This window comes from Nerophis ophidion, linkage group LG25, assembly GCF_033978795.1.
Source record: "Nerophis ophidion isolate RoL-2023_Sa linkage group LG25, RoL_Noph_v1.0, whole genome shotgun sequence".
NCBI lineage: Eukaryota > Metazoa > Chordata > Actinopteri > Syngnathiformes > Syngnathidae > Nerophis > Nerophis ophidion.
Window position 1 is genome coordinate 23,878,487 of NC_084635.1, and position 26,523 is coordinate 23,905,009.

At 39.0% G+C, this 26,523-nt stretch overlaps 1 protein-coding gene across 3 annotated transcripts in view; it reads right to left on the reverse strand.

Annotated features, from left to right (window-relative positions):
• adamtsl5 (ADAMTS like 5) overlaps window positions 1-26,286 on the reverse strand; it is a 130,421-nt gene extending 104,135 nt beyond the window's left edge. The window contains exon 1 of one of the 3 annotated variants that reach the window (XM_061887559.1): window positions 25,809-26,286. In XM_061887559.1, the coding sequence (XP_061743543.1) occupies window positions 25,809-25,831 (23 nt within the window). In that variant the 5' untranslated portion in view covers window positions 25,832-26,286. Of the gene's footprint in view, window positions 1-24,920; window positions 25,190-25,808 lie in introns of those variants that run through there. The other 2 variants (XM_061887557.1, XM_061887558.1) reach the window with 2 other exon arrangements.
• Between the last annotated feature and the right edge of the window lie 237 nt (window positions 26,287-26,523).

Sequence of the window (26,523 nt, forward strand, 5' to 3'; positions counted from 1 at the left end):
AACATAGGTGATCCTCTTTTTGGCACAGATTCCTCTTCAAGATTTATTGGTTATTCTTCCATTGTGTTCTTTGTCCGTCTCTGCTACATTGTTCACGTGTGTTCCTGCCGGCCTTTGCATGCAATGATTTATCAGTGCCTTAAGTTCTTCTTCAATTGACATCAAGCAGCAGCATTTCTGCAATTACATTAGCAAAAACGTTAATATTACAATATGAACAATAGAGATCTATATCGTACGATAAAGATTTTTATGTCACGCTACAATTATAACCCTGTGGAAATTTAAAATACTGCACTCAACTGCTATGTAAATATTTGATGCAGCACTGTAGCTGGATAAGCAAAATATTTCTTTTCATACATTTATATTTTACAGTGAATCACAAGTCATGTCGTTCACTTTTGCAATTCATAACAATGTAGCTGAAAGCACAAGGAGATAAAAAACAAAATAAAAATAACCAGTTTTGAGATTTTCCTGGTATGAGGCTTCCCTACTGGTTGGTGCCCCACCATTGTTTTATAGAAACACTTTTGTGCAGCTAACCTGTATATCCACCTCCAACAAAGCTAATAGTTGTTGAATGTATAACTGAATGGACTGCAATAAAATGTTGCTTGGCAAAGTTTACAATTCATTTTCAAGCAAGAAGAAAATGCTGCAGTATTTAACATGAAAAGACAGCAGTCGTGGGCACTGACTGATTGGCCCCATAACGACAGGGGTCCTTCCAGAGGTGAGAGGGGTCATTATGCCTCCTCCTGCTCTCATTAAGCCTATAGCAGCAAATTACTGCATAGCTTCAGGCAAGGGAGAGGGCTGTAGCTCTAATCAAGAAGAGACCAATTGTTTATTTTACTGACATTAGGGAAACACGCCCGAATTGCTGGTTGATTAGGCAAAATAGCTATAGCTCCGTTTGACTACTGTTGTTAAATTTGATTATGAGTTACTGAAAAAAAAATATCTTCTGTCTTCGGATTATTAAGGCAATATAATAACAAACGTCAGTAGTTAAAGCCGGGACTCTGGAAACAGAGTTTTAGGAATTAGAAATAGTTAAGTTAAAGTAAAGTTAAAATAGTTATAGTAGTAGCAATGGGACGAGTAACACACTAGGGAATGGGGATCGTGACCAAAGTTATCACGGTTATCATTCAGGGTTTCCCGCAGCAATCTTTTGTTAAAGCCTTAACAACAAAGAGCCACCACCTTAAACTAACGTCTTGACAAGATCTCCAGCCACACGTGCTCATTTGAAAAACTATTACTCTCCTCATACACTGAGTATCATACACATGCCAAAATACTGGGGGCGCTGGATTTAAGACCATTTTATCCAATCAGAAACATTTAAAACGGCATATAGCAAAAATGGCGGGTCAGGGCAAGAAAGAATTATATATGTGGACTGACAGGGGAGTAGAGCTACTTTTAAGCATCGTTTTGGAGTTTAAAGTTAACAAAACTCAACAAAGTGTTGACTGGAATCTTGCCAGTTCAAGTCTGGTGTTATTCCTACCCTATTTTGGAATGGTACGGACTTGGAGGGAAATCCGAGGAATTTCCTCATTGGAAACAGGACATCACAAAAGCAACTATCGGCACTAAATTGAAAGTGATTCGTGGAAAATACAGACAAGCAGTCGATGCAGGTCGAAGAAGTGGTTACGGTAGAGTTGTTTTGCTGTACTTTGAACTCTGCGAGCAGATCTCTGGCGGTTCTCCATCAACTACATCCATTCAATTTGGAATAGAAACATCCGATATTGACAAAAGCTCTCACATCAGTTTGGATTCTCCATTCACCCTTGACAGCAATCCACAATATTCTGTGGTGAAAGAGAGAAGAGCTCTACTTCAGGTATGTGGACGCTAACGTCATTGCTAGGAAGTAATATTGGTCAAAGACAGATAGATGTTGTATATCTGGGGCATCAAAATATTTTTATGTGAACTGCACTGCAATTCCAAATGCTCTCAAATGACCACTTTCAACAATGTGGAATCATATTTTGCCCATTTGTTTTAATATTATCATTGTTTGAAAAGTGTGACAAAAATACTTGCTTTGGAATCAGAAGTCAAGATGGCAAGTATATATATTAAAGTTCAACTGTTTTAGATGTATTTAAATAGGGTTGTATTAACAATGATTTGAGTAGTTTCTCGTAATAAATAATATTGAGTTAAGAAAAACTGCAGTTGCATTAATTTTATTTATTTTTTGTCAAAATTATAATACCTCGAAGTGCTTTATTGACACACATTGTTTCCCAACAATGTTGAGGGCCATTTGACATGTTGTAAATAAGATGTCACTATCTTAAACATGTGCTAAAGTGGGTTTATCCCAAATAATGTATTCATGATTGTTGAATGTAATTTTGGAAAAATCCTTGTAAAAAAAAAAAAAATTCACTAGGCAAAACTCAACAGCCACAGGCACGACAGACTAAAATGAAAACTTCCAAACGAGACAAAGTTGCTGAATGCAATAGAAGACATCCAAATAAAGAAGAGACTTCTGGACATGATGGAGACATTAGAGAAACAATCGTCTGACAATTTAGACCAACTAACCATCAATTATTAAGTCAAAATATTTACTTACTAAGTCAAAATATTGACTTACTAAGTCATAATATTGACATACTTAGTATCTCAGTTAACTAGGACTGTTTTTTATTTTCTTTGTACTTTACGTAAAAAAAATCGAGATATATATGGAGCGGAAAACACAACCAAAAATTGTAGGCTTCTTTATTTCTCTAATATTTGTATTTATTATAAAATATTGTTACTTGGTTATTTTTTAATAAACAACGTGTTCAATGTAATCAGAGTCTGTAGTCTATTTCTCCACCAGGCTGTGGTGGCACCAATGAGGTGAAGACATGATGGCGACAGGCCGAGTTATACTTTTCCTTCCACCCACCCATCCATCCCCTTCCCCCTCCGGCCGCCTATCCCAGGCGACGCCCCCACCCACCACCTTAACTAACAAATGTTTTGGGGGAAACACTGTCATTATTATCACGGCATTGTTGAATATGCTCAAAAAGTACGTATACATACAGTACGCACTGAAATCTTTTGACCAAGTTATTTTAAAAGAAAAAATCAAATTAATAGACACGCTGTTAAAAAAAGTGCCTGTCTTGTGTTTCTTTTGCTTAACTGATAGTGTTTCAGGTTTATTTCGAATTCTCCCTCCTACCACTCCCTTTTTCAACTTGACCCTCCACCTTGGCTCTAGTATTTAGTACCATGGCGAAGTATTGCAAATACGCCCCTACGCATACGGACATCGCTCAAATCTTGCTACCTCGTCAACCCTCGTCGTTTCCCAGCAGTGACTTAAGGCAGATGCGACAAGTGTTTGTTTACTTTTAAGATGCCGTTGCACGTGATGTTCGGCTATGCTTGCTCTCTTTTTATTTTCTTTTGTCTGTCTTTATTAAGAAGACGACTGCTTGGAGGACAATGTTTTTGGTCAAATATGAAAGTGCCAGAGCGTCAGCTTACGGCATGTAAAATGTGTTTTATTGTGTATTTGTGTTTGCAGCCAATATTTAAGTGCAGCAGCAAAGGTTTGAAGTCCGACTAAAACCATAAGTGTCATTAAAAAAATAGGCGGTAGGATGGATGGATGCTACTTACTTACAATTTGTAAGCTTCTCTGGGTTTCTGGTCTGCCACACTTCTCCTTACATTCCATTGTATAGGGAGGTCTGTGAGCTCACTTTGCTTTAAAGAAGTAACTTCGCCCTTCCCTCTACCTGACGGATAATTCGAACCCCTCTTGATTAAAGTTAAAGCACAAAACCAAGGAGGGGGGAGAAAATCAGGGGGCCCAGAGGTATACTAGTCTTAGTATTTTACCGTTAAGGGTGTAACGATGGATCAATACATCGATAGATGGATTTATATTCCTAAACTTAAATTATATCGATCTGTGCTCAGCAAGTTTGCGTTCCAAGATCGTTTTTAAAAGGTAATTGATCAATTTCATCGACACTGGAAAAAGGAAAACATTGGATTTAAGAACGGCAGACATTATATGAAATTTAGCACTTGTAATAATAAAGATTTTAAAGTATTTTTCAGTCTGTAGCGTCATTAAAACAAAAATGGCTGATATCTATAGTGGTGGAGAAAGGTCATAACAAACTTTTTTGATTGATTGATTGAAACTTTTATTAGTAGATTGCACAGTACAGTACATATTCTGTACAATTGACCACTAAATGGTAACCCCTGAATACGTTTTTCAACTTGTTTAAGTAGGGGTCCACGTTAATCAATTCATGGTAACGGCACAAGACAATAATGTAATATCTGCGAAATGTGTCTGTGTGCCTTTAAGAGGTAGTGCTGTTGTGTGTGGCGTGTGCAAGAGTGGCAGACTAGTGAATGGAGTCCCACGAAAGTTTGGGTGTCTGCGTGTTCAGTGTTTAAACGTGGGTTTTGACTCCTTGAGTTTGTTACCGCGTGTGAAGAAAGTGTCTTAGAGTGTCTCTCCTTCTTCACTGCCAGGCATTTAAAATATCATACCTTTTAGCTACGACGCAAGTTCAAGTTCCTCGGAGTCTTGTTCACAAGTCAGGGTAGACTGAATTGTGAGATCGACTGGCGGGGTCTGCAGTGATGCAGATCCTCTATTGATCCGTCAGGGTGAAGAAGGAGCTGAGCCCGAAAGTAAAGCTCTCAATTTATCGGTAAATTTACGTTCCTATCCTTACCTGTGGTCATGAGCTTTGGGTTGTGACAGAAAGGAGAAGATCACGGGTACGATTGGCCAATTTAGTTTCCTCCACCGGGTGGCATGGCTCTCTCTTAGACAAAGGGTGAGAGTCTCTGTGATTTGGGAGGAGCTCAGAGTAAAGACGTTGCTCCTCCACATCGAGAGGAGCCAACTGAGGTGGTTAGGGCATCTGGTCAGGATGCTCCATGGCATCCTGGGGAAGTTTTTAGTCTCCCAGCTGGTCTGGGAATTCTTAGGGGATCCCCGCGGGAAGCTTGACGAACTGACTGGGGAGAGGGAAGTCTGGACTTCTCTTCTTTGGGTGCTGCCCCCGCGATGCGACCTCAGGTAAGCGGAAAAAGATGGATGGATGGATTGGTGGATATTTCTGACGGGCGTTACGGCATCCTCTTCTGTTCAGTGTTCCTTGAACGCACCATAAAAACACCTCGGTCTCCTATTCCTCTGAATATACAACAGCCCCTCTGTTTTAAGAGAGCACATCCTGTAGATCAGGGGTCTCAAACGCGCGGCCCGCGTGCCAATTGCGGGCCGCGAGACGTTAATGTCGGTGCAGCCCGCGAGTTATATATGAATGGCGCTTGTCAGCGTCATACTTGTAAACCCTCGATTTTTCAGGGAGACTGCCAAGTCTCAGAGCCCCCCCAGGGGTAATCACTCTCCAGAATTTCACCCTAACAACAATATTAATGGGACACCATGGTGACACTGCTTTTTAGCATCCTCTTCAACCTGAAAAAACGTGTGACAGCCCAGTCACATGTTGTTTTTAGCTTATAAAGGCAGTGAGCGACTGCAAGAAATAGTTGATCAACAGCCATACAGGTCACACTGAGGGTGGCAGTATAAACAATTTTAACACTGTTACAAATATGCGCCACACTGTGAACCCACACCAAACAAGAATGACAAACACATTTTGGGAGAACATCCGCACCCTAACACAACTTAAACACAACAGAACAAATACCCAGAATCCGATGCAGCCCTAACTCTTCCGGGCTACAATATACACACCCCCCCCCCTCAAACCCCGCCCCCTATTGTAGTCCAGAAGAGTAAGGGATGCATTGGATTCTGGGTATTTGTTCTGTTATGTTTATGTTGTGTTCTCCCAAAATGTGTTTGTCAATCTTGTTTGGTGTGGGTTCACAATGTGGCGCATATTTGTAACAGTGTTAAAGTTGTTTATGCGGCCACCTTCAGTGTGACTTGTATGGCTGTTGATCAAGTATGTCTTGCAGTCACTTCCGTGGGTGTGCTGAAACCCCGTACAATATGTGACTGGGCCTGCACACTCTTTGTATGGTGGAAAAGCGGACGAGACGGCAGATTGTAGAGGACACATAAGGAAGTGCCATTACTCCACGCCCTTAATTTTGTTGTCCGGGTGAAAACCGGGAGAATGTTTGCCCCGGGACATTATCGGGAGGGGCACTGAGATTCGGGTGTTTCCCGGAAAGATCGCGAGAGTTGGCAATTATGTTGTTAGGGTGGGAAAGCCATTCAAATAAGGTGAATTCATTAAAAAGTGCATGTTAGATTTATTTAAGAAATCTTTTCTTGAGGCCCAGCCTCACCCAGTTTCTGCTTCCAGTGGCCCCCAGGTAAATTGAGTTTGAGACCCCTGCTGTAGATTCTATATGCACAGGAGAATATCTGAGGTTTCTCAGACAGTAATGTGTACAAGTAAGTTTTAGAATGCTGTATGACGTTTCTTTTTATGTTAGCATTTAAGCTAGCGAACTGGTGACAATCAGTCCATGAGTTTATCAAAGTGCAGTTATAAATCTCGGTTTTTCGATCATTTTTATTTTAAACAGTAATACTAACCGTTGGTGGTTTTACTGCGGTTATCATTATCACCGTTTATTGTTACATCACTATAACACACATTGTAAAAGACCTCATAATTATTCAAAAATACATACAGTGAAAATCAATTAGGTTGACGCCTCTTGGTTTGGCTGACTCATGTCGACATAAGCGATTCAACATAATGAATTGGGATCAGCTTGAAAAAGTTCCATTCGATTTGTTTTCAGGCTGTACCGCCCCCACCGCCCTATACTACACATTCAAAGTAGGTAGGTAATTTGTCTTTGCAATTTTATGTTTTAATTGCGAATCAAATAGCAATCGCAATTTTGGAGGGAAACATCGCAACTGGGTTTTTCCTCAAAAACGTGCAGCTCTATACTTCAATGGCAGACTAGCACAAAAACCGTGGAGATAATTTTTTTTACCATATATGGAGATATCTGCTGTCATCACCAATTGGAAAAAAATAACTCAAAAATTGGGCAAATTCCAAACAGCTTGTTTGGAGGAAGTATGAAGGAAGGCAGTATTGTTTTATATATATTTCTGCCATGTTTCCATGGTTTGATTTAAATTTTCAGGACTTATGCAGATCCTAATACACAAAAACAGTTCAGTTCAGTTAATTTATTTATTTCATTCATAAAAAATCAAACAAAGGAAACAAATTAAAATAAATCAATCTACATATAAAATAATAAAATATTATTAAAATGGAGCAGAAAAAAGTAAAAAACGTATATCATCTGTCACTTATTTTAACAAAGTACCAACTGGTTTTTAATTTTCCTGAAGGAACTCTCCTGAAGGAATCAATAAAGTACTATCTATGTATCTAGGTAAGAAAAGTAGTTTTTTCTTAATACAACGTACTTCCCATTTAAGTTTCTGCAGTGACATATGAGAGTCCTGTTTAAAAGAGTAAGAAAAGGAGTAAGTATTCCATACAGGACTCATCTTGACCTTTGACCCCCACCCCACTTGAGACGGAGCTGCGACACAGCCAGTGTTTGTGAAAGCCCGGTGGAGGGTCCAATTGTTATAAGTAGCATGCCACTGAATAGACTGACACAACCTTTAGCAGATGTTCAGTCTTTGGACCCTGCACTTAGCTCTGACCCCCTCTGGGACTATGAAGGAAGCGACAACCAACTGTGGTCGTACTCATGAACTGAGTGAGCTGCTTTGGCTGCTAACGGAAACTCTTTGTGCTTCAGCAGCTGCTCCCTTTGAAGACCTTGTTGAACAGATAGCACCCCTCTGTCTGGCATTGTCACTTTGCTTTGACTTTTTAGATATATCAAGTCTCTGCTGGGGTTCGATTGCCAAATACTCTTAGCTCTTTGACCCTCTGTCAAACGTGTAATTGTGGTGGAGAGAAGGGAGGTTCACTTTTACCGAGCCTTGGCAATCAGCTGGTGAAAGTGGTTGTCTTGTTGTGTTTCGACTAGAGCTGCACCAAATGATAATTTATTAAATTAGTTCATCTATCATAAGACTGGGCGATATATCAATATACTCGATATATTGCGGGTTTATCTCTGTGCGATATAGAAAATGACTATATCATGATATTCGAGTATACGTTCTCATGCAGTTGCTTTTAGCTGCGGGCATTAGACTACATGCGTTTCTCACTCTTTCTTGTCTCTCCTTCTCACAGAGACTTAAAACACTAATGCACTTTCTTACATATGTCACATGTGCAACGTCACACGCCCTCCCCAAGCAGAGTGGTACCTACATGGGTAGCATTAGCTGTGGTGCTAACGGTGCGTTGTGAGTGGTAATACGAGAGAGAGAAGGTGCGAATCTGGTAACTAATGGAGGAAGAATGAATTGATTAACTAATTGATTGTGATTCCCATTGTCTGGCAGTGGTTTGGCTTCAAGCGGTAATATGTTGAACAATTATGTGACAAAAAGTAGATGCTAATTTGTAGCATCATTTGAAAAGGCACTTGCTAGAGAATGAAGAGTGCTTGAAACTGCATGTGAACATCTCCATTCGGTGCCACACCCACAAAATGCTGAAGCAATAATTTCCAGATCAACACCGTATGAAAAAAAATCAACAACAGAAAGACATAACGTCTGCAGGAACCTACCACAGAACTAAGGACACACACTATTTGATTTCCTATTATGCAGCTCATTTTTATTTGACAGTTTTTGAAATATCTTGTGTAACAGCATGCACAAAAGTGCACTAATAGCTTGTTTTAAAATGTCCCTGACAATCTTGCACTTTCTGTTTTAGAAATGACATGAACATTTTTTGTCACTGCTTAATAACTGTTTAATAAATACAGTTTTGCTAAATTGACTTAGTTGTAATTACCCTCTTTGCATGAAAGAGCATATATCAATGCAGTATGAAGAAGAATGGTTTAATGTAGACACATAGAATCATTATACTGCTGTGATTATATGCATCAAGTGTTCATTCAAGGCTAAAGCAAAATATGGAGATATATATCGTGTATCCGTGACATGGCCCAAAAATATTGAGATATTAATAGAAGGCCATATAGCCCAGCCCTAATCTATTGATTACCGGTAGTTTCTTTTACTCATTTTATGAATGAAAATCCAAAAACACACCAACAAATGTTCTCGTAAGTAGAAAAAAATAGAAAATGATTCCAAATGAACATTTAAATCCCAAACTTAAATTACACACAGAGACGTTTTACTACCTGCACCATGCTGACGGCTTGATGCCGTCTTTCAATTTTTTTCCGCTTATCCGAGGTCGGGTCACGGGGGCAGCAGCCTAAGCAAAGAAGCCCAGACTTCCCTCTCCCAAGCCACTTCGTCCAGCTCCTCCCGGGGGATCCCGAGGCGTTCCCAGGCCAGCCGGGAGACATAATCTTCTCAAAGTGTCCTGGGTCTTCCCCGTGGCCTCCTGCTGGTCGGACGTGCCCTATATAAACACCTGCCTAGGAAAGTGTTCCGGTGGCATTTTGAGCAAATGATACTGAAATGTATTTCTTTTTTCTTTTATCGTTTTTAATAGTGAATATGTAAGGAACAATACTTTCTGTTTAAAAAAAAATAGTACAGAACACCCTCCACCATGGCTTCATGGTGGCAGAGGGGTTAGTGCGTCTGCCTCACAATACGGGATCTTTCTATGTGGAGTTTGCATGTCCTCCCCGTGAATGCGTGGGTTCCCTCCGGGTTCTCCGGCAGCTCCCACTTCCAAAGACATGCACCTGGGGATAGGTTGATTGGCAACACTATATTGGCCCTAGTGTGTGAATGTGAGTGTGAATGTTGTCTGTCTATCTGTGTTTGCCCTGCAATGAGGTGACGACTTGTCCAGGGTGTACGCCGCCTTCCGCCCGATTGTAGCTGATATAGGCACCAGCGCCCCTCGCGACCCCAAAGGGAATAAGCGGTAGAAATGGATGGATGGATGGATGGATGGATGGACCCTCCACCATATGTCTCCCAGGACTTATCATCTAATTTGGAAACAATTACTTAAACAAACAGCTCTCAGATATATATGTATATGTTCATGTAAATCTAATTGTCTCTGATTTCAGACTGATATTGAACATAATCCCTGTTACAAGTGAAGCATTTCACACCGTCTATGTTTAGCAGACAAGAGCGTGACATTAATCTCATCTCAACAACGAGCTTTACTTGAGAGTGACAGTAACAACTTTGCAGCTATGTTGAGAAGGTGTCCACAACAAGCAAAGCAAGTAATATAACCCGTTAACAGTCACAACTACACATTTATTGCACCTAAAATCCTATACTGTATGGAGATAACAATGCAGAACATTTTGAAATTGTGTCCATCAAATAGGCTACAATGCACCATATTTCAGTGGGCTGTGAAATATGTAAGAAGCATGCTAACTATTAGAGCTGCGAATCTTAGGGTGTCCCACGATTCGATTCAATACCGATTCTTGGGGTCGCGATTTGATTATAAATCGATTTTTTCGATTCAACGCGATTCTCGATTCAAAAACGATATTTTTCCAATTCAAAACGATTCTGTATTCATTCAATACATAGGATTTCAGCAGAATCTACCCTAGTCTGCTGACATGCAAGCAGAGTAGTAGATTTTTTTTAAAAAGCTTTTATATTTGTAAAGGACAATGTTTTATCAACTGATTGCAATTAAACAAACCAAAAATAGGACTTATTTTATCTTTGTGAAAACATTGGAAACAGTGTGTTGTCAAGCTTATGAGATGCGATGCAAGTGTAAGCCACTGTGACACTATTTGTTGTTTTTTCAGTTTTTATAAATGTCTAATGATAATGTCAATGAAGGATTTTTAATCACTGCTATGCTGAAATTATAACTAATATTGATACTGTTGTTGATAATATTCATTTTTGTTTCACTACTTTTGGTTTGTTCTGTGTCGTGTTTGTGTCTTCTCTCAATTGCTCTGTTTATTGCAGTTCTGAGTGTTGCTGGGTCAGGTTTGGTTTTGGAATTGGATTACATTGTTATGGCATCGCTTTATTCTTATGGTATTGTTTTGTTAGATTGATAAAAAAAATAAAAAATAAAAAACTTAAAAAAATATTTATTTAAAAAAAAAAGGGAATCGATTCTGAATCGCACAATGTGAGAATCGCGATTCATATTCGAATCGATTTTTTCCCCACACCCCTACTAACTATGCTAAAACATTACAATAAACCTGCTTTAAAGGAGACCCACTAACATGCAGTGGCCTAAAGCAGTAAACACTTATCTGGCCGAACCTTGAAACTATCTATTATCTAGGTTCATGTGCAGGAATGAACCAAGTTAAGTACCTTATTCAGGACAACAGATCCATGAAATGATAACATGGGTGAGTTTAGAGAGACGTGTTGACAAACTAAAGATGCAAGTCTCCAAAGGACTTTCGGCTGTGAGGAATTTTTTTATTTTTTTAACATTTTTCCTCATAAGGATATTACACAAAGATTCATTATTTGAACTTAAACCTGCTTAATTAGGCCTGCTTATTTCGACAACCCTTCCATTTTGAACAACTCATAAAGTCCGAGTCAACCGTGTTCTTCTGTTCACAAAAAAGTCTACATAAATGTTGCACCACTAGTGTCGACTAAAATGTAAGAGCCTAGGGGTTAATTTCTATGAAAAATCTTCCCATTTACACTGACATGAACTTCCTTATTATCACTAAGCAGTATGACACAACACCTGCATTACTTCTATCTAATTATATAGAATTAAACTGTGCACACGGGGACTTTTGATTCAGTGCAAATTAAGCTTCACAACTAAGGCTGTAGGACAGCAAAGAGTGAGAAGAGCCTGTAGTGTAATGCCAGCAGCTAAAAGCAACTGCGTGAGAACGTATACTGGAATATCACAATATAATCCTTTTCTATATCGCCCAGAGACAAACCTGCGATATATCGTGTATATCGATATATCGCCCAGCTCTACAATCTTCATAAAAAGCTAATTGTTAAATACATTTTCCACTCTATTATGTCTACCCAAGCTACTTAAACCCTTCTTCTTGCAAGAGTTTTCCATTTATTTGTAGCCACAATTATAATATACCCAGTCCTAGGGGTGTAACGGTACACAAAAATTTTGTTTCGGTATGTACCTCAGTTTAGAGGTCACGGTTTGGTTCATTTTCGGTACAGTAAGAAAACAAAAAAATATAAAGTTTTTGATTATTTATTTACCAAATGTGTAAAAAATGGCTTTGTCCTTTTAACATTGGTAACACTGCAATAAATCTGCCCACGTTAATCAACATTAAACTGCCTCAAATTGTTGCTCGGATGAAATAAAATGACAAAACTTTTCTTCTACATATAAAAAGTGCAACATTAAACAGTTTCAAGTCAAGTCATCATGCTTAATTTATCACAGCATTTGGGAAGCCTGTAGTTGATTTTTATTATGTAAATGTTATATTTTTATCAACATGTGATAGCAGGGACCCTGCCATTCAAAGCTTTTCTGTCCGTAAAACACACACACACACACACACACACACACACACACACACACACAAACACGCACACACACACACACACCGCAAAATGAGCTAACGTTACGCTAAAAGCTAATTAACCTTCACCTCAAGCCAGAACTGCAAGCGAGCTGAGCTGCAGTTTAAGATTCTAGAAGGTTAGTAGTAGTTGACTGGGAGGTGTTTATTATCATTTGGGGAGAGTACGTTGCCTAATGCTCACCTGCTAAACACCTATCTGCTCGACGCTGAAGCATTTACTACAGGCGCTCTGAATACGCACTGCTGATTGGCTGTTACCGATATATATGTAACCAATCAGATGGTTGTGTGGGTGGGACAATGCTGGGTGCTGAGACAGAGGCAGAGGAAGCAAAGTTAAAGATAAAGTACCAATGATTGTCGGTACCCCTCCTTACCGAACCGAAACCCCCGTACCAAAACGGTTCAATACAAATACACGTACCGTTACACCCCTACCCAGTCCATACTTCGATTTTGGCTCTTCGGGTACATCCTTGCTCATAAACAAATTCTAATGATGTTGTGGTGGTGTCCGCCATAACTCCACTCTATGCACACCTGCTTTGCCAGACAAGACGCATCACAAGGGTTCTTTAGGGACAATTTAGCGACTTCAGACAAGGAAATGCGTGCATTAAAAGTGAAAGTGTTTTGTGCATTTATTCGGATTCAATTACAAGCGGTAACAGAAGGCGAAATATTCGCCTCATTAGCGGAGATCTTTTCCAAGCCTTGAAAGCCAGCAAACAACTGCATGCACAACGTGCAGAATTTTAGGTTTGTTACTTGTTTCAATAACGCAGGCTCAGCAGCTTTCACCAACACATGGACTCTTATTTACTACGCTGCAGTATTACTCGCTCGTATTTCCATTAGTGCTTCCGGTTTCGCTCCACCGCTAGACCTCTGGGTAATGTATTCAAGTACCGACTGAAAGAAACGTCCAGAAAATAAAGACCTTTATCACTTCCATAAGTTCTAAGAACTTGAAGAGACATGATTCCATCGTTTGGCAATACTTGTGAAATAATAAGTACACCAGTGGTGTGTAAATTTGGCCCTGCATGGGCCATTTGTGGAACACAGCTTTTTTATTGACTGTATGACACATTGTAAAAATAAAATAAACCAAAAAAAAAAAAACATACAAAATTGAAAAGTAGAGGAAAAAGGCATTACACAGAAAAGCAGAAATGTTTATACAAATAATGAAAAAAATCTGTCCGATTTGTAAGTTTTATTTAGAAAATCGAGTATAATAAATAATAAATCCCTGGTCTGCCTCAGAATATATAAGGGAACTTAGCTATCACTATAGTTAGAGCATAATCAGACTCCAAATATATATTTTTTAAAACAATAAGCAGCAAATCTTGTAAGGACACCTTTGCAAATATTGCAACGTATAGCAGCGGAAAATGACATCATCGTATGTAATAACCAAATTAGAGTTCCTACAGTATTTATAAGCTATACAGTAGGTTCATTGTTCCATTGTAAACTAAGTTCAAGTGTTCCTAAACACACATTTATCCACAGAATCAACCAATCAGAGGTGTTCTCTGTGTCATAGCCTGTGTGAACTAATCACATTGACAGTGTATCGTCCATCTGACGGACATCTGGCATGTCACAGATGAAGCACCTTAAAGGCTTAAAGGGCTGACATATTCTTGTCCTTTGTTTCCACAAACACAGCGGGGCAAGGGCAGATTTAAGGTCATGATGCTGAGACACAGATTAACAATAAATAGAGTTTGTATGCACAGTTGTAGCGGTAAATTTGAGCCAGTGTTTGTGTAAATGAAAAATATGAACGCTAGTTTTAGCTGGTGACATTTAGGAGACAAACGCTGTGGGGCTGTATATGTGCTCAATTAGGGCTGGGCGATATATCGGTATACTCGATATATCGCGGCTTTGTCTCTGTGCGATATAGAAAATGACTATATCGTGATATTCGAGTATACAATCTCACGCAGTTGCTTTTAGCTGCGGGCATTACACTGCAGGCTCTTTTCACTCTTTCCTGTCTCTCCTTCTCACAGACAAGCGCACCTTCTTACATACGTCACAAACTGTCCCATCATACACCCTTGCATGAGAGGTAGCAGCATGGGTAACATTAGCTGTGATGCTAGCGGAGTGGTGCGAGTGGTAATACGAGAGAAAGAAGGTGCCAATCTGGTAACAAATGAAGGAAGAATTAATTCCCAAGAATAACAGCAGGGGGTCCATCGTCTGGCGGTGGTTTGGCTTCAAGCGGGAATATGTTGCACCGCTAGTGGAAAAAAGTGCGTGATTGTTAAAGGTGGGCGTGTCCTAACCAAAGTCAAAGGTGAGTGTGAGCACGCACTCTTTTGCCTTTCATTGCGGCAAAAGCGTTGTTACAAAAAGTAGCACGTACTGCTAATTTTTAGCATCATTTGAAAAGTCCCCCGCTAGAGAATTAAGAGTGCTTGAAACTGGATGTCAACATCTCTGTTCTGTGCCATACCCACAAAATGCCAAAGCAGCCATTTCCAGATCTATGAAAAAAACAGTCAACAACAGAATTTAATAACGTCCGTATTAATCACATAGCAAAAGGCATACACTATTTGATTTCATGTTACGCAGCTCATTTTTATTTCACAGTTATTGAAATATCTTGTGACATCATGCACAAATGTGCACTTTAAATGTTTTAAACTATTTTAGTTGCGTTCTGTACAAAATGTGCACTTTAATTTTGTGTTGTTTTGATATGTCGTCTTAGTGACATCATGCACAAAAGTGCACTAATAGCTTGTTTTAAAATGTCTCTGACAATCTTGCACTTTCTGTTTTGAAATGAAATGAATGTTTGTGCCACTGCTTAATAACTGTTTAATAAATACACTTTTTCAATTGCATGAAAGTTTAATGCAGTATGAAGAAGAATGTTTTAATGTAGACACATAGAATCATCATACTGCTGTGATTATATGCATCAAGTGTAGGGTTGTCCCGATCCGATATTTGGATCGGATCGGCCGCCGATATTTGCCAAAAATATCCAGTCAGATCCAATTTTTTTAAAAAGTCTTGTCCGTGTTTTTCAACGCACCGATTTAAATAATACATTCCACTCTTCTGCTGCTCCCTACGCTCCGTTCCGCATTTTCCAGCACACCTTCAACACATCCACAGGTCTGTGTCCTAACCGTTAAGACGGCCATGTGAGTTAAAAGTTACGGTAAAAATGTCAGCTGTGTGGGATTATTTTACCCTACAAAACGAAAAAGATGAACATAGCGACAGCAATCTGCCAGCCACATTAACAGGCAACCAATGATCGCTGCTAGAGAAAACTGCAACAATTCTTAAACCCTTCCAAGAGCTGACAGCTGAGGTTAGTGCGACATGTTCCCGCAGACAAGCAAGGTAAACCCCCTGGATGTCTTGGCTAAGACCTTATTAATGCCACTTCTTTTTCTGTCTCATTTTGTCCACCAAACTTATAACGTTGTGCATGAATGCACAAAGGTGAGTTTTGTTGATGTTATTGACTTATGTGGAGAGTGCTAATCAGACATATTTGGTCACGGCATAACTGCAAGCTAATTGATGCTAACATGCTATTTGGGCTAGCTGTACGTACATATTGCATCATTATGCCTCATTTGTAGCCATATTTGCATCCAGCCTTTCCCTCCACCCACATTTAATGCCAAACAAAGACATACCAATCGTTGGTTAGAAGGCGATCGCCGAATTCGTCCGCGCTTCCTCCCGTGCTGCTGTCTGTCGTGATATGGCTCAATAGCTTCAGTTTCTTCTTCAATTTCGTTTTCGCTACCTGCCTCCACACTCCAACCATCCATTTCAATACATGCGTAATATGTTGAATCGGTTACGGCGCTGAAATCCGAGTCTGAATCTGAGCTAATATCGCTATACCTTTCTGTGCTATCTGCCATGTTTGTTTCTGTGTGGTCACGCTGTGACGTCACAGGATAATGGACGGGTGGATATAACGATGGTTAAAATCAGGCACTTTGAAGCCGTTTTTCGGGATATTGCGTGAATTTTGAGAAAAATAAAAAAAGCCACTGGGAACTGATTTTTATTGGTTTTAACCCTTCAGAAATTGTGATAATGTTCCCCTTTAATAATGTTTACAGTATTATTTGCACTTTATACTGTTCACTTTTTTACTGTTCAATGAGGCCATTTCTGCCATTTTGTGTTTATCTTTGAATAAACAGGTCAGTTTCTTGTTACCAACCATTGTGTATTATTCAAACTCACCTAATTCAGCTGGTTAGTTGTTATCAAGAGTACTAAAACCATTTTCAACATGAATCTGACAACTAAGTAGGCTAAATAACTGTAAACTTTAATACATGCTCAGATAGGCCAGTATCGGCCAGTATCGGTACCGGATCGGAAGTGCAAAAACAACATCGGTATCGGATCGGAAGTGCAAAAATCTGGATCGGGACATCCCTAATCAAGTGTTCATTCAAGGCTAAGGCAAAATATCGAGATATATATTGTGTATCGCGATATGGCTTGAAAATATTGAGATATTAATAAAAGACCATATCGCCCAGCCCTATGCTCAATTTTAACAAATTACGATAGAAATGACAGAATTTCGGCCTACAATGGAGATTTTTATTTTATCACCGAATCGCCATGAATTGAGTATTGATAGCAATAAGCTCCAACATGTTGAAGAAGTGGTTAGCTAATCAAGTAGAGTGCAGTATGTCAATACATGCTAAGAATTTTTCTACCTCCATGTAGGAATGTAACGATAAGAAAATTACATAATTTGGTTATTGTGACCAAAATTATCATGGTTACCAAAATGTTCGTTCAGCTAGAATTTTACTGGACAATACATTGACATGCACCTGGGGATAGGTTGATTGGCAAGACTAAATTGGCCATAGTGTGTGAATGTGAGTTTGAATGTTGTCTGTCTATCTGTGTTGGCCCTGCGATGAGATGGTGCCTTGTCCAGGGTGTACACCGCCATCCGCCCGATTGTGGCTGATATAGGCACCAGCGCCCCCCGCGACCCCAAAGGGAATAAGCGGTAGAAAATGGATGGATGGATATATTGAAAAACCCATTATTGCCGATAAACTATATTATTGCCAACAATATTTTGAGACCAAACTAACCACTGATGTAAGGGTAATACACAATAGTATACCCTTTCAAATGCAGTACACTTGTATTTCTCATAAACAGTAGTTTAGCATTGCAAAAGGAATGTCAACTTTTAAATATCAAAGTAAGATAAAACAAACAAATAACAAACAAATAAAACAACGGCGTGGCGCAGTGGGAGAGTGGCCGTGCGCAACCCGAGGGTCCCTGGTTCAAATCCCACCTAGTACCAACCTCGTCACGTCCGTTGTGTCCTGAGCAAGACACTTCACCCTTGCTCCTGATAGGTGCTGGTTGGCGCCTTGCATGGCAGCTCCCTCCATCAGTGTGTGAATGTGTGTGTGTGAATGGGTAAATGTGGAAGTAGTGCCAAAGCGCTTTGAGTACCTTGATGGTAGAAAAGCGCTATACAAGTACAACCCATTTATTTATTTAAATAAAACATATTTTGTCAGAAAAATGTTGCATTTAAATAAAAACTTATGTAAAAGAGGGAGAGCTCTTGTAACTCATAACAACGCATGCATATGCTGGGTATTAAAACTGGAAAAGATACCGACTTCATTTTCATTTATCATTCAGACTTATCAAATATCGGCCCTGGCCTAATTATCGCGATATGGTTGAGTGTGGTCAAAAAATACTTATATGCACATTCTAATCGTTTCAACAAGTTATTTTTGATATATCCATTCATCCATTTTCTACCGCTTAGGAGTAGCGGGGGGCGCTGATGCCTATATAAGCTACAATTGGGCGGAAGGCGAGGTACACCCTGGACAAGTCGCCACCTCATCGCAGGGCCTATTTTTGAAATAACTAAATATATTGACACACTTTTAGAAAACCTATTTTGCATGTTTTGTGTTTCTTATGCTTCACTAGTGTTTTGGTCTTCTGGTTTGATTTACCAAAACATGTGCAAACTTGATAGTACACGCAAAGCTGATCTACAAAACGTTAAGTGAGCGGAATACCCATTTTGCCTCTCTTTTCTTCATTAGTATGCAGAATATATGCTGATCATCAAAACGGTCACAAGACTGGGAGGAGACGATACAAATATATTATACAGCACATGCAATGTGATTTATCAACACTCATCACCATTTTGCGAGGCACTAATTTGCGTTATATTAAGCACTTTTGAAAAGTAAGTGCAAAGTGACACACACTCGGTGCTCCCGCAGCAAAAACACAGACAATTGACAGAAGTGTGTGTCAACATTTTTGCATGGTCCGTCAGAAATAAAAAGAAACAGATGTATTGTTTATTCAGCAACATCCTTTTATTATTTTACAGCTGCATGCTGTGTGACTGATTTAAAAAAAATTCAATTGATGCGCAAATTTGTGTGCAAAAAAAATTAGTACACAACTTTCTCATTTCAAATCACACCTGCAGTCATTTGTGCGCATAAGAGTTCAACTATGGTGTTCTCCCACTAATGCTCTCACAATATGGTGATGATTTAAAAGAAGGGAATATCCAATATCAAATGTTGTGCTGCATTTCATATATTTTGGTCTTTCAGCTTAAAATAAAAATACATTTTCACTGTGAAAGAAGAGGCGACGGAGCAGAACAGATCAGGGTTGCCTACTTAGCGACATTGTTGCTATATATTTGTTGTTAATATTTTAAAATTGTTTTTAATATTGTTGTGCAGCACTTTGGAAACCTTTCTGTTGTTTAAATGTGCTATACAAATAAAGTGGATTCGATTTGATTCTATATCTAGTGTAGATTCAGACTACTTCCTATTAGTCAATTGCACAACGTTAGTGACCTTGGCATTCACATGTGTCGTGGTCAATTATGCAAATTAGACAGTGTCATTAAAAAAAATGTTCAAGTAAACAATACGAGTAAATAAGTTGAATATAAATACAATTTCAATTGGATATAAAATAAGTCTAATAAGTAAAATGATGAACGTTTTTTGGGAAATATTGGAGTAAAAACAATGTGACAGAAATGTATAATTGATAATCAAATACTGCATATAGATTAATATTAAGGATCAATAAATAAAATAAAGGTGCATCTGTAAATATAAATATCTTTGAAAAGTTTATTAACTTCAGTATTTTAATTAAAAAAAAATCAAACTCTTATTCTCAGAGTGAAATATATCAAAAACGTATTCCCTAATGATTTGGATAATTAATTAATTAATTAATTCATTCATCTAATTAATTTATTTTTTTAAACTACAGGTTTATGCTTCGCCAGTGAATAAAATGCTAACATTTCTTAAGCCATTACCATTTAACGTGATGTCATTTTGCACTGGTATGTTGTGACCTGTGGAGTAACTTCCAGCTGGAAGAGTTTAAATTGAAAAACAAACCCTGAGCCTTGAATTGATCTATTATAATTCTACCCCTCTTCTAATTTACTGACATGCATATGTTTATTGCTTGATAGTTAATACTGCTAAATGTATATAGTAATTAAATAAATTATACAGTTTTTGTATTTATGCATTATCCAATTTGTTATTATTAATCTTTTTTTTTTTTAAAAGTAATACATTATCTAAATATAAATGCATTTACTGGTAATGTGGCAGCACTTTATATTGCCAATCAATTCAATCCAACCCCTTTTTTACACAGCACATTTAAAAGAAACTACAAAAACTTCACAAAGTGCTGCACAATACGTAGTTGTAACACACATTTAAAGGGGAACATTATCACAATTTCAGAAGGCTTAAAACTTATAAAAAGCAGTTCCCAGTGGCTTATTTTATTTTTCGAAGTCTTTTTAAAAATGTTACCCATCATGGAATATCCCGAAAAAAGGCTTTAAAGTGCCTGATTTTCGCTATCTTTAAATCCATCGTCCATTTTCCTGTGAGGTCATTTAGTTATACCAACATGGCGGATAGCACAGCAAGATATAGCGACATTAGCTCGGATTCAGACTCGGATTTCAGCGCCTTAAGCGATTCAACAGATTACGCATGTATTGAAATGGATGGTTGGAGTATGGAGGCAGATAGCGAAAACGAAATTGAAGAAGAAACTGAAGCTATTGAGCGAATAGCTATTGACGCTATTTGGCAATCGCCTTCGATTGAGTGTCGCAGGATGTCCATACACTTCTGTGCCATGTCTGCCTTAGTACCGCCGGTGAAATGTGCAGACCAAACGATCGGGACTTTCGCATCTTGTGACACTGGAGCAACTTAAATCCGTCGATTGGTAAGTGTTTGTTTGGCATTAAATGTGGGTGGAGAGAAAGGCTGGATGCAAATATAGCTACAAATGTACATACAGCTAGCCTAAATAGCATGTTAGAATCGATTAGCATGCCGTGCTAATCGAAGCACACTCCACGTAAGTCAACTTGAATCCGTCCCTGATCGTGTTGTTACACCCTCCGACAACACACCGACGAGGCATGATGTCTCCAAGGTACGGAAAACAGTTGAAAAAACGGAAAATAACAGAGCTGATTAGACTCGATGTTTGTAATGTGTTTGAGAAAATGGCTGACTGATTACCTAAGTGACGTCACGTTGTGACGTCATCGGTCTGAGAGCGAATAATAGAAAGGTGTTTAATTCGCCGAAATTCACCCATTTAGAGTTCGGAAATCAGTTAAAAAAATATATGGTCTTTTTTCTGCAACATCAAAGTATATATTGACGCTTACATAAGTCTTGTGATAATGTTCCCTTTTAAAAGCAGGATAAAACAAAGGACAGTTGAGTATAAGAAACAGTCAACTAAAAAATAATAAATCCATGAAATAAAATAAAACCACAGAACTCTCATGCTGGTTTATAAAACAATCAGGATGCTTTTTAACCCAGCCCTGTCCTCGCCCTGAGATTGGTAGGTTGTGAGTTCAAACCCCGGCCGAGTCGTACCAAAGACAATAAAAATGGGATCCATTATGTCCCTGCTCGGCACTCAGAATCAAAGGTTGAGAATTGGGGTTAAATCACCCAAAACATTTCCCGGGTGTGCCACTGCTGCTACTCACTGCTCCCCTCACCTCCCAGAGGGTGATCAAGGGTGAAGGGTCAAATGCAGAAAATAATTTCTCCACATCTAGTGTGTGTGTGACAATCATTGGTACTTGAACTTTAACTTTTTGGATCATTGTTTGACTTTTGTGCTTAAATTTTTAAGCCTTCTGTTTTGCCTTCTTTGTGTTGTAGCGAAACGTGCATAGCCTTCCCTGTGCTTCTTGTGCACTTCCCTGATGCACTATTTTTGTATATTTGTTAATAGATACATTGTACCTGCACTTACCTGCCGTCTCTGCATCCTAAGGCCACGACCAACAATGCAACACAACAACCATAACTTTAATTTAGTGTTGTTTTGATATGTCATCTTAGTGACATCATGGACAAAAGTGCACTCATAGCTTCTTTTAAATGGTCTCTGACAATCTTGCACTTTCTGTTTTGGAAATGACATGAATGTTTGTGCCACTGCTTAATAAATACAATTTTGGTCAATTGACTTGTGATTTCCCTCTCTGCACGAAAGTTTAAAATGAGCATATATTAATGCAGTATGAACAAGAATGTTTCAATGTAGACACATAGAATCATCATACTGCTGTGGTTATACATGTATGTATCAAGTGTTCATTCAAGGCTAAGGCAAAATATCGAGATATATATCGTGTATCGCGATATAGCCTAAAAATATCGAGATATTAAAAAAAGGCCATATCGCTCAGCCCTACCTTGAATTTAACTTTTTGGATCATTGTTTGTCTTGTGCTTAAATTGTTAAGGCTTCTGTTTTGCCTTATTTGTTTTGTAGCTAAACGTGCATAGCCTTCCCTGTGCTTCTTGTGCACTTCCCTGATGCACTATTTTTTTATATTTGTTAATACAGTGGATCTCAAATGGGGGTACGCGTACCCCTAGGGGTACTTGAAGGTATGCCAAGGGGTAAGTGAGATTTTTTTTAAATATTCTAAAAATAGCAACAATTCAAAAATCCTTCATAAATATATTTATTGAATAATATATGAATGTATGTTCATAAACTGTGAAAAGAAATGCAATATTCAGTGTTGACATCTAGATTTTTTGTTGACATGTTCCATAAATATTGATGTTAAAGATTTCTTTTTTTGTGAAGAAATGTTTAGAATTAAGTTCATGAATCCAGATGGATCTCTATTACAATCCCCAAAGAGAGCACTTTAAGTTGATGATTACTTCTATGTGTAGAAATCTTTATTTATAATTGAATCACTTGTTTATTTTTCAACAAGTTTTTAGTTATTTTGGTATCTTTTTTTCCAAATAGTTCAAGAAAGACCACTACAAATGAGCAATATTTTGCACTGTTATACAATATAATAAATCAGAAACTGATTAGGGGGTACTTGAAATAAAAAAATGTTCACAGGGGGTACATCACTGAAAAAAAGGTTGTGAACCATTGTGTTAATAGATACATTGTACCTGCACTTTACATGCTGTCTCTGCATTCTGAGGTCACGACCAACAATGCAACACAACAACCATAACCATTTTTTTTTTTTTAAACGTTGTCGCTAAAGGCCTACTGAAACCCACTACTACCAACCACTTAGTCTGATAGTTTATATATCAATGAGGAAATCTTAACATTGCAACACACGCCAATACGGCCTTTTTAGTTTAGTAAATTGCAATTTTAAATTTCCCGCGAAGTGTCCTGTTGAAAACGTCACGGAATGATGACGCTTATGTTGACGCGTGCTTGTGACGTTTTTGGTTGTAGCGGACATTTTATCCCAGCACCACTCACGGCTAAAAGTCGTCCAATTTATTCGCATAATTACACAGTATTCTGGACATCTGTGTTGCTGAATCTTTTGCAATTTGTTCAATTAATAATGAAGACTACAAATAAGAATGCTGTTGGTGGAAAGCGGTGTATTTCGGCCGGCTGTAGCAATACAAACACAGCCGGTGTTTCTTTATTTGTTGTGAAGCTTTAATATGGAACAGATCAGTCAAACGAACATGGTTCTCTACCACATGTCAACAGGCAGGTTTTGGTGAGAAAATTGTCGTAATAAGTCGGCTCTTACTGAGCGGAGCTTGTGTCGTTCTTCCTGCAACTGTCAAATAGGCTGCTGCGACTTTTTTGGCTCCTCCATGGCTTACCTCAGAGACACTGGCGGTCACCACACCCCTCCGACTTTCAGGTATGACTTTATAATCTCACGATAAAAAACACTAGTAACACAATAAGCAGATAAGGGGTTTTCCAGAATTATCCTAGTAAATGTGTCTAATTACATCTGAATCGCTCCCACTGCCCTGTCTTTTTTTTTTTTCTTCTAGCCCTTCACTCTCACTATCCTCATCCACGAATCTTTCATCCTCGCTCCAATTAATGGGGAAATTGTCGCTTCCTCGGTTAGAATCGCTCGCGCTGCTGGTGTCCATGATTGTAATCAATGTGCGGATGTGAGGAGCCCTCACATCGGTGACGTCACGCGCAGATCGGCTTCTACTTCCGGTACAGGCAAGGCTTTTTTATTGGCGACCAAAAGTTGCGAACTTTATCGTCGATGTTCTCTACTAAATCCTTTCAGCAAAAATATGGCAATATCACCAAATGATCAAGTATGACACATAGAATGGACCTGCTATCCCCGTTTAAATAAGAAAATCTCATTTCAGTAGGCCTTTAAAGACCCACTACAACCCACCACGCAGTCTGATAGTTTATATATCAATGATGAAATATTAACATTACAACACATGCCAATACAGCCTTTTTAGTTTACTAAATTACAATTTTAAATTTCCCGGGAGTTTCGTCTTCGAAACGTCGTGTAATGATGACGTGTACGCAAGACGTCAGGGGTTTTTAGGAAGTATGGGCGCTGCGCACACACACAGCTAAATGTCGTCTGCTTTAACGACATAATTATACAGTTTTTTGGACATCTGTGTTGCTGAATCTTTTGCCATTTGTTCAATTAATATTGGAGAAGTCACAGTAGAAAGATGGAGTTGGGAAACTTTAGCCTTTAGCCACACAAACACACGGTGATTCCTTGTTTAAAATTCCTGGAGGTGAAACTTTCCTATGGATCAGAGCGCGGTCAAGAGAACATGGATCCCGACCACATGTCAACCAGCATGTTTCGGTGAGAAAATTGTGGTTAAAAAGTCAGTTCTTACCGGAGAAAAGCTGAGCTTGTTCCGTCCATAGCTGCCGTCAAGACACCCGTGGACACACCCTTCCGACTATCAGGTATTATTAAACTCACTAAAACACTAGCAACACGATAGAAAGATAAGGCATTTCCCAGAATGAACCTGGTAAATGTGTCTAAAAACATCGGAATCCGTCCCAATGCAATCGCGTTTTTTTTCCTTTTTCTAGTTCGTCACTATCAATATCCTCAAACACGAATCTTTCATCCTCGCTCAAATTAATGGGGAAATTGCTGTTTTCTCGGTCCGAATAGCACTTTTTGTTGGAGGCTCCCATTAAAAACAATGTGAATATGTGAGGAGCCATCAAACATGTGACATCATCGTCTGCGACTTCCGGTAGGGGCAGGGCATTTCTCTTAGCACCAAAAGTTGCAAACTTTACCGTCGATGTTCTCTACTAAATCCTTTCAGCAAAAATATGGCAATATCGCGAAATGATCAAGTATGACACATAGAATGGACCTGCTATCCCCGTTTAAATAAGAAAATCTCATTTCAGTAGGCCTTTAATGCCACAAAGATGACATGCAAGCTGATTTTTTTTTGTTTTTATGACACCCATGACTTAAAAGCACAGGAAATGAGACATTTCGGCCACAACATGCAATGATTTAAATTTTTAGGGACAAAACATAGAAAGGGGGAGTAAAGTCAACTGTGCCAGGAATGTATCACCTCCTCCTTCACTGCACTGCAAAAGTGTTGCAGCTTCTTGCAAGTATAAGAGAAGTCAAGGTAAATATTTGGCAATGCTCTCCCTTCAAATGTCCAATTAACAGTCCAATTAGCAAACAGTAATGGAGGACCATCTTCATTCCAGGTCATGCACAAGCAGTGAACAGGTCTTACCTGGCCGAGGAGGATGAGTACATGGCGGGGGACACTTCTGAAACAAGTCAGGTGCACTTTGGTTCCGCTTTCATGGCGTCCAACGGCGCGGCTCGGGTGCACTTTGCATCCCAGCTGACAGCGTCCACAGTCGGACGTCAGAGCCTCCCATGGCCGCCTCCCGTCTTCTGCCCTGACTTCATCCAAAACTTAATTTAAAAAACAAACCAAAAAAAAACCCGACTCTGTCCACTTTCAGCTGTCACAAACAGATCGCCTTCAAACAACTAACGACACATTTTAGGCGCGCAAATCCATACAAAGTCGACTAGCAGAGAACCGCATGAAAATGAGATAAATACTTTAGTCTCCCTCTAGGTTGAAGCAGAATTAAATGTATATTTGGTTTGTTTTCTCAAGTCTCAGTCGAATACAAGTCCTACGTCCTCCACGAACACACACCAGCAACATTCAGACTTCAACAAAGTCAAGGAGTCTCTCTCTCTCTCTCTCTCTCTCTCTTTCTCTCTCTCCCTCTCTCTCTCTCTCTCTCTCTCTCTCTCTCTCTTTCTCTCTCTCCCTCTCTCTCTCTCTCTCTCTCTCTCCACCTGAGCTGCATTCCTGCTCTCCACCAATCACAGCTCAGTGTGTCCCTGCAGTCAGAGGTGTAACAATAACTCCCTGGGCTCCAAAAGGACACACAATAAAAACACTACTTTACAATAATAGTCTTTAT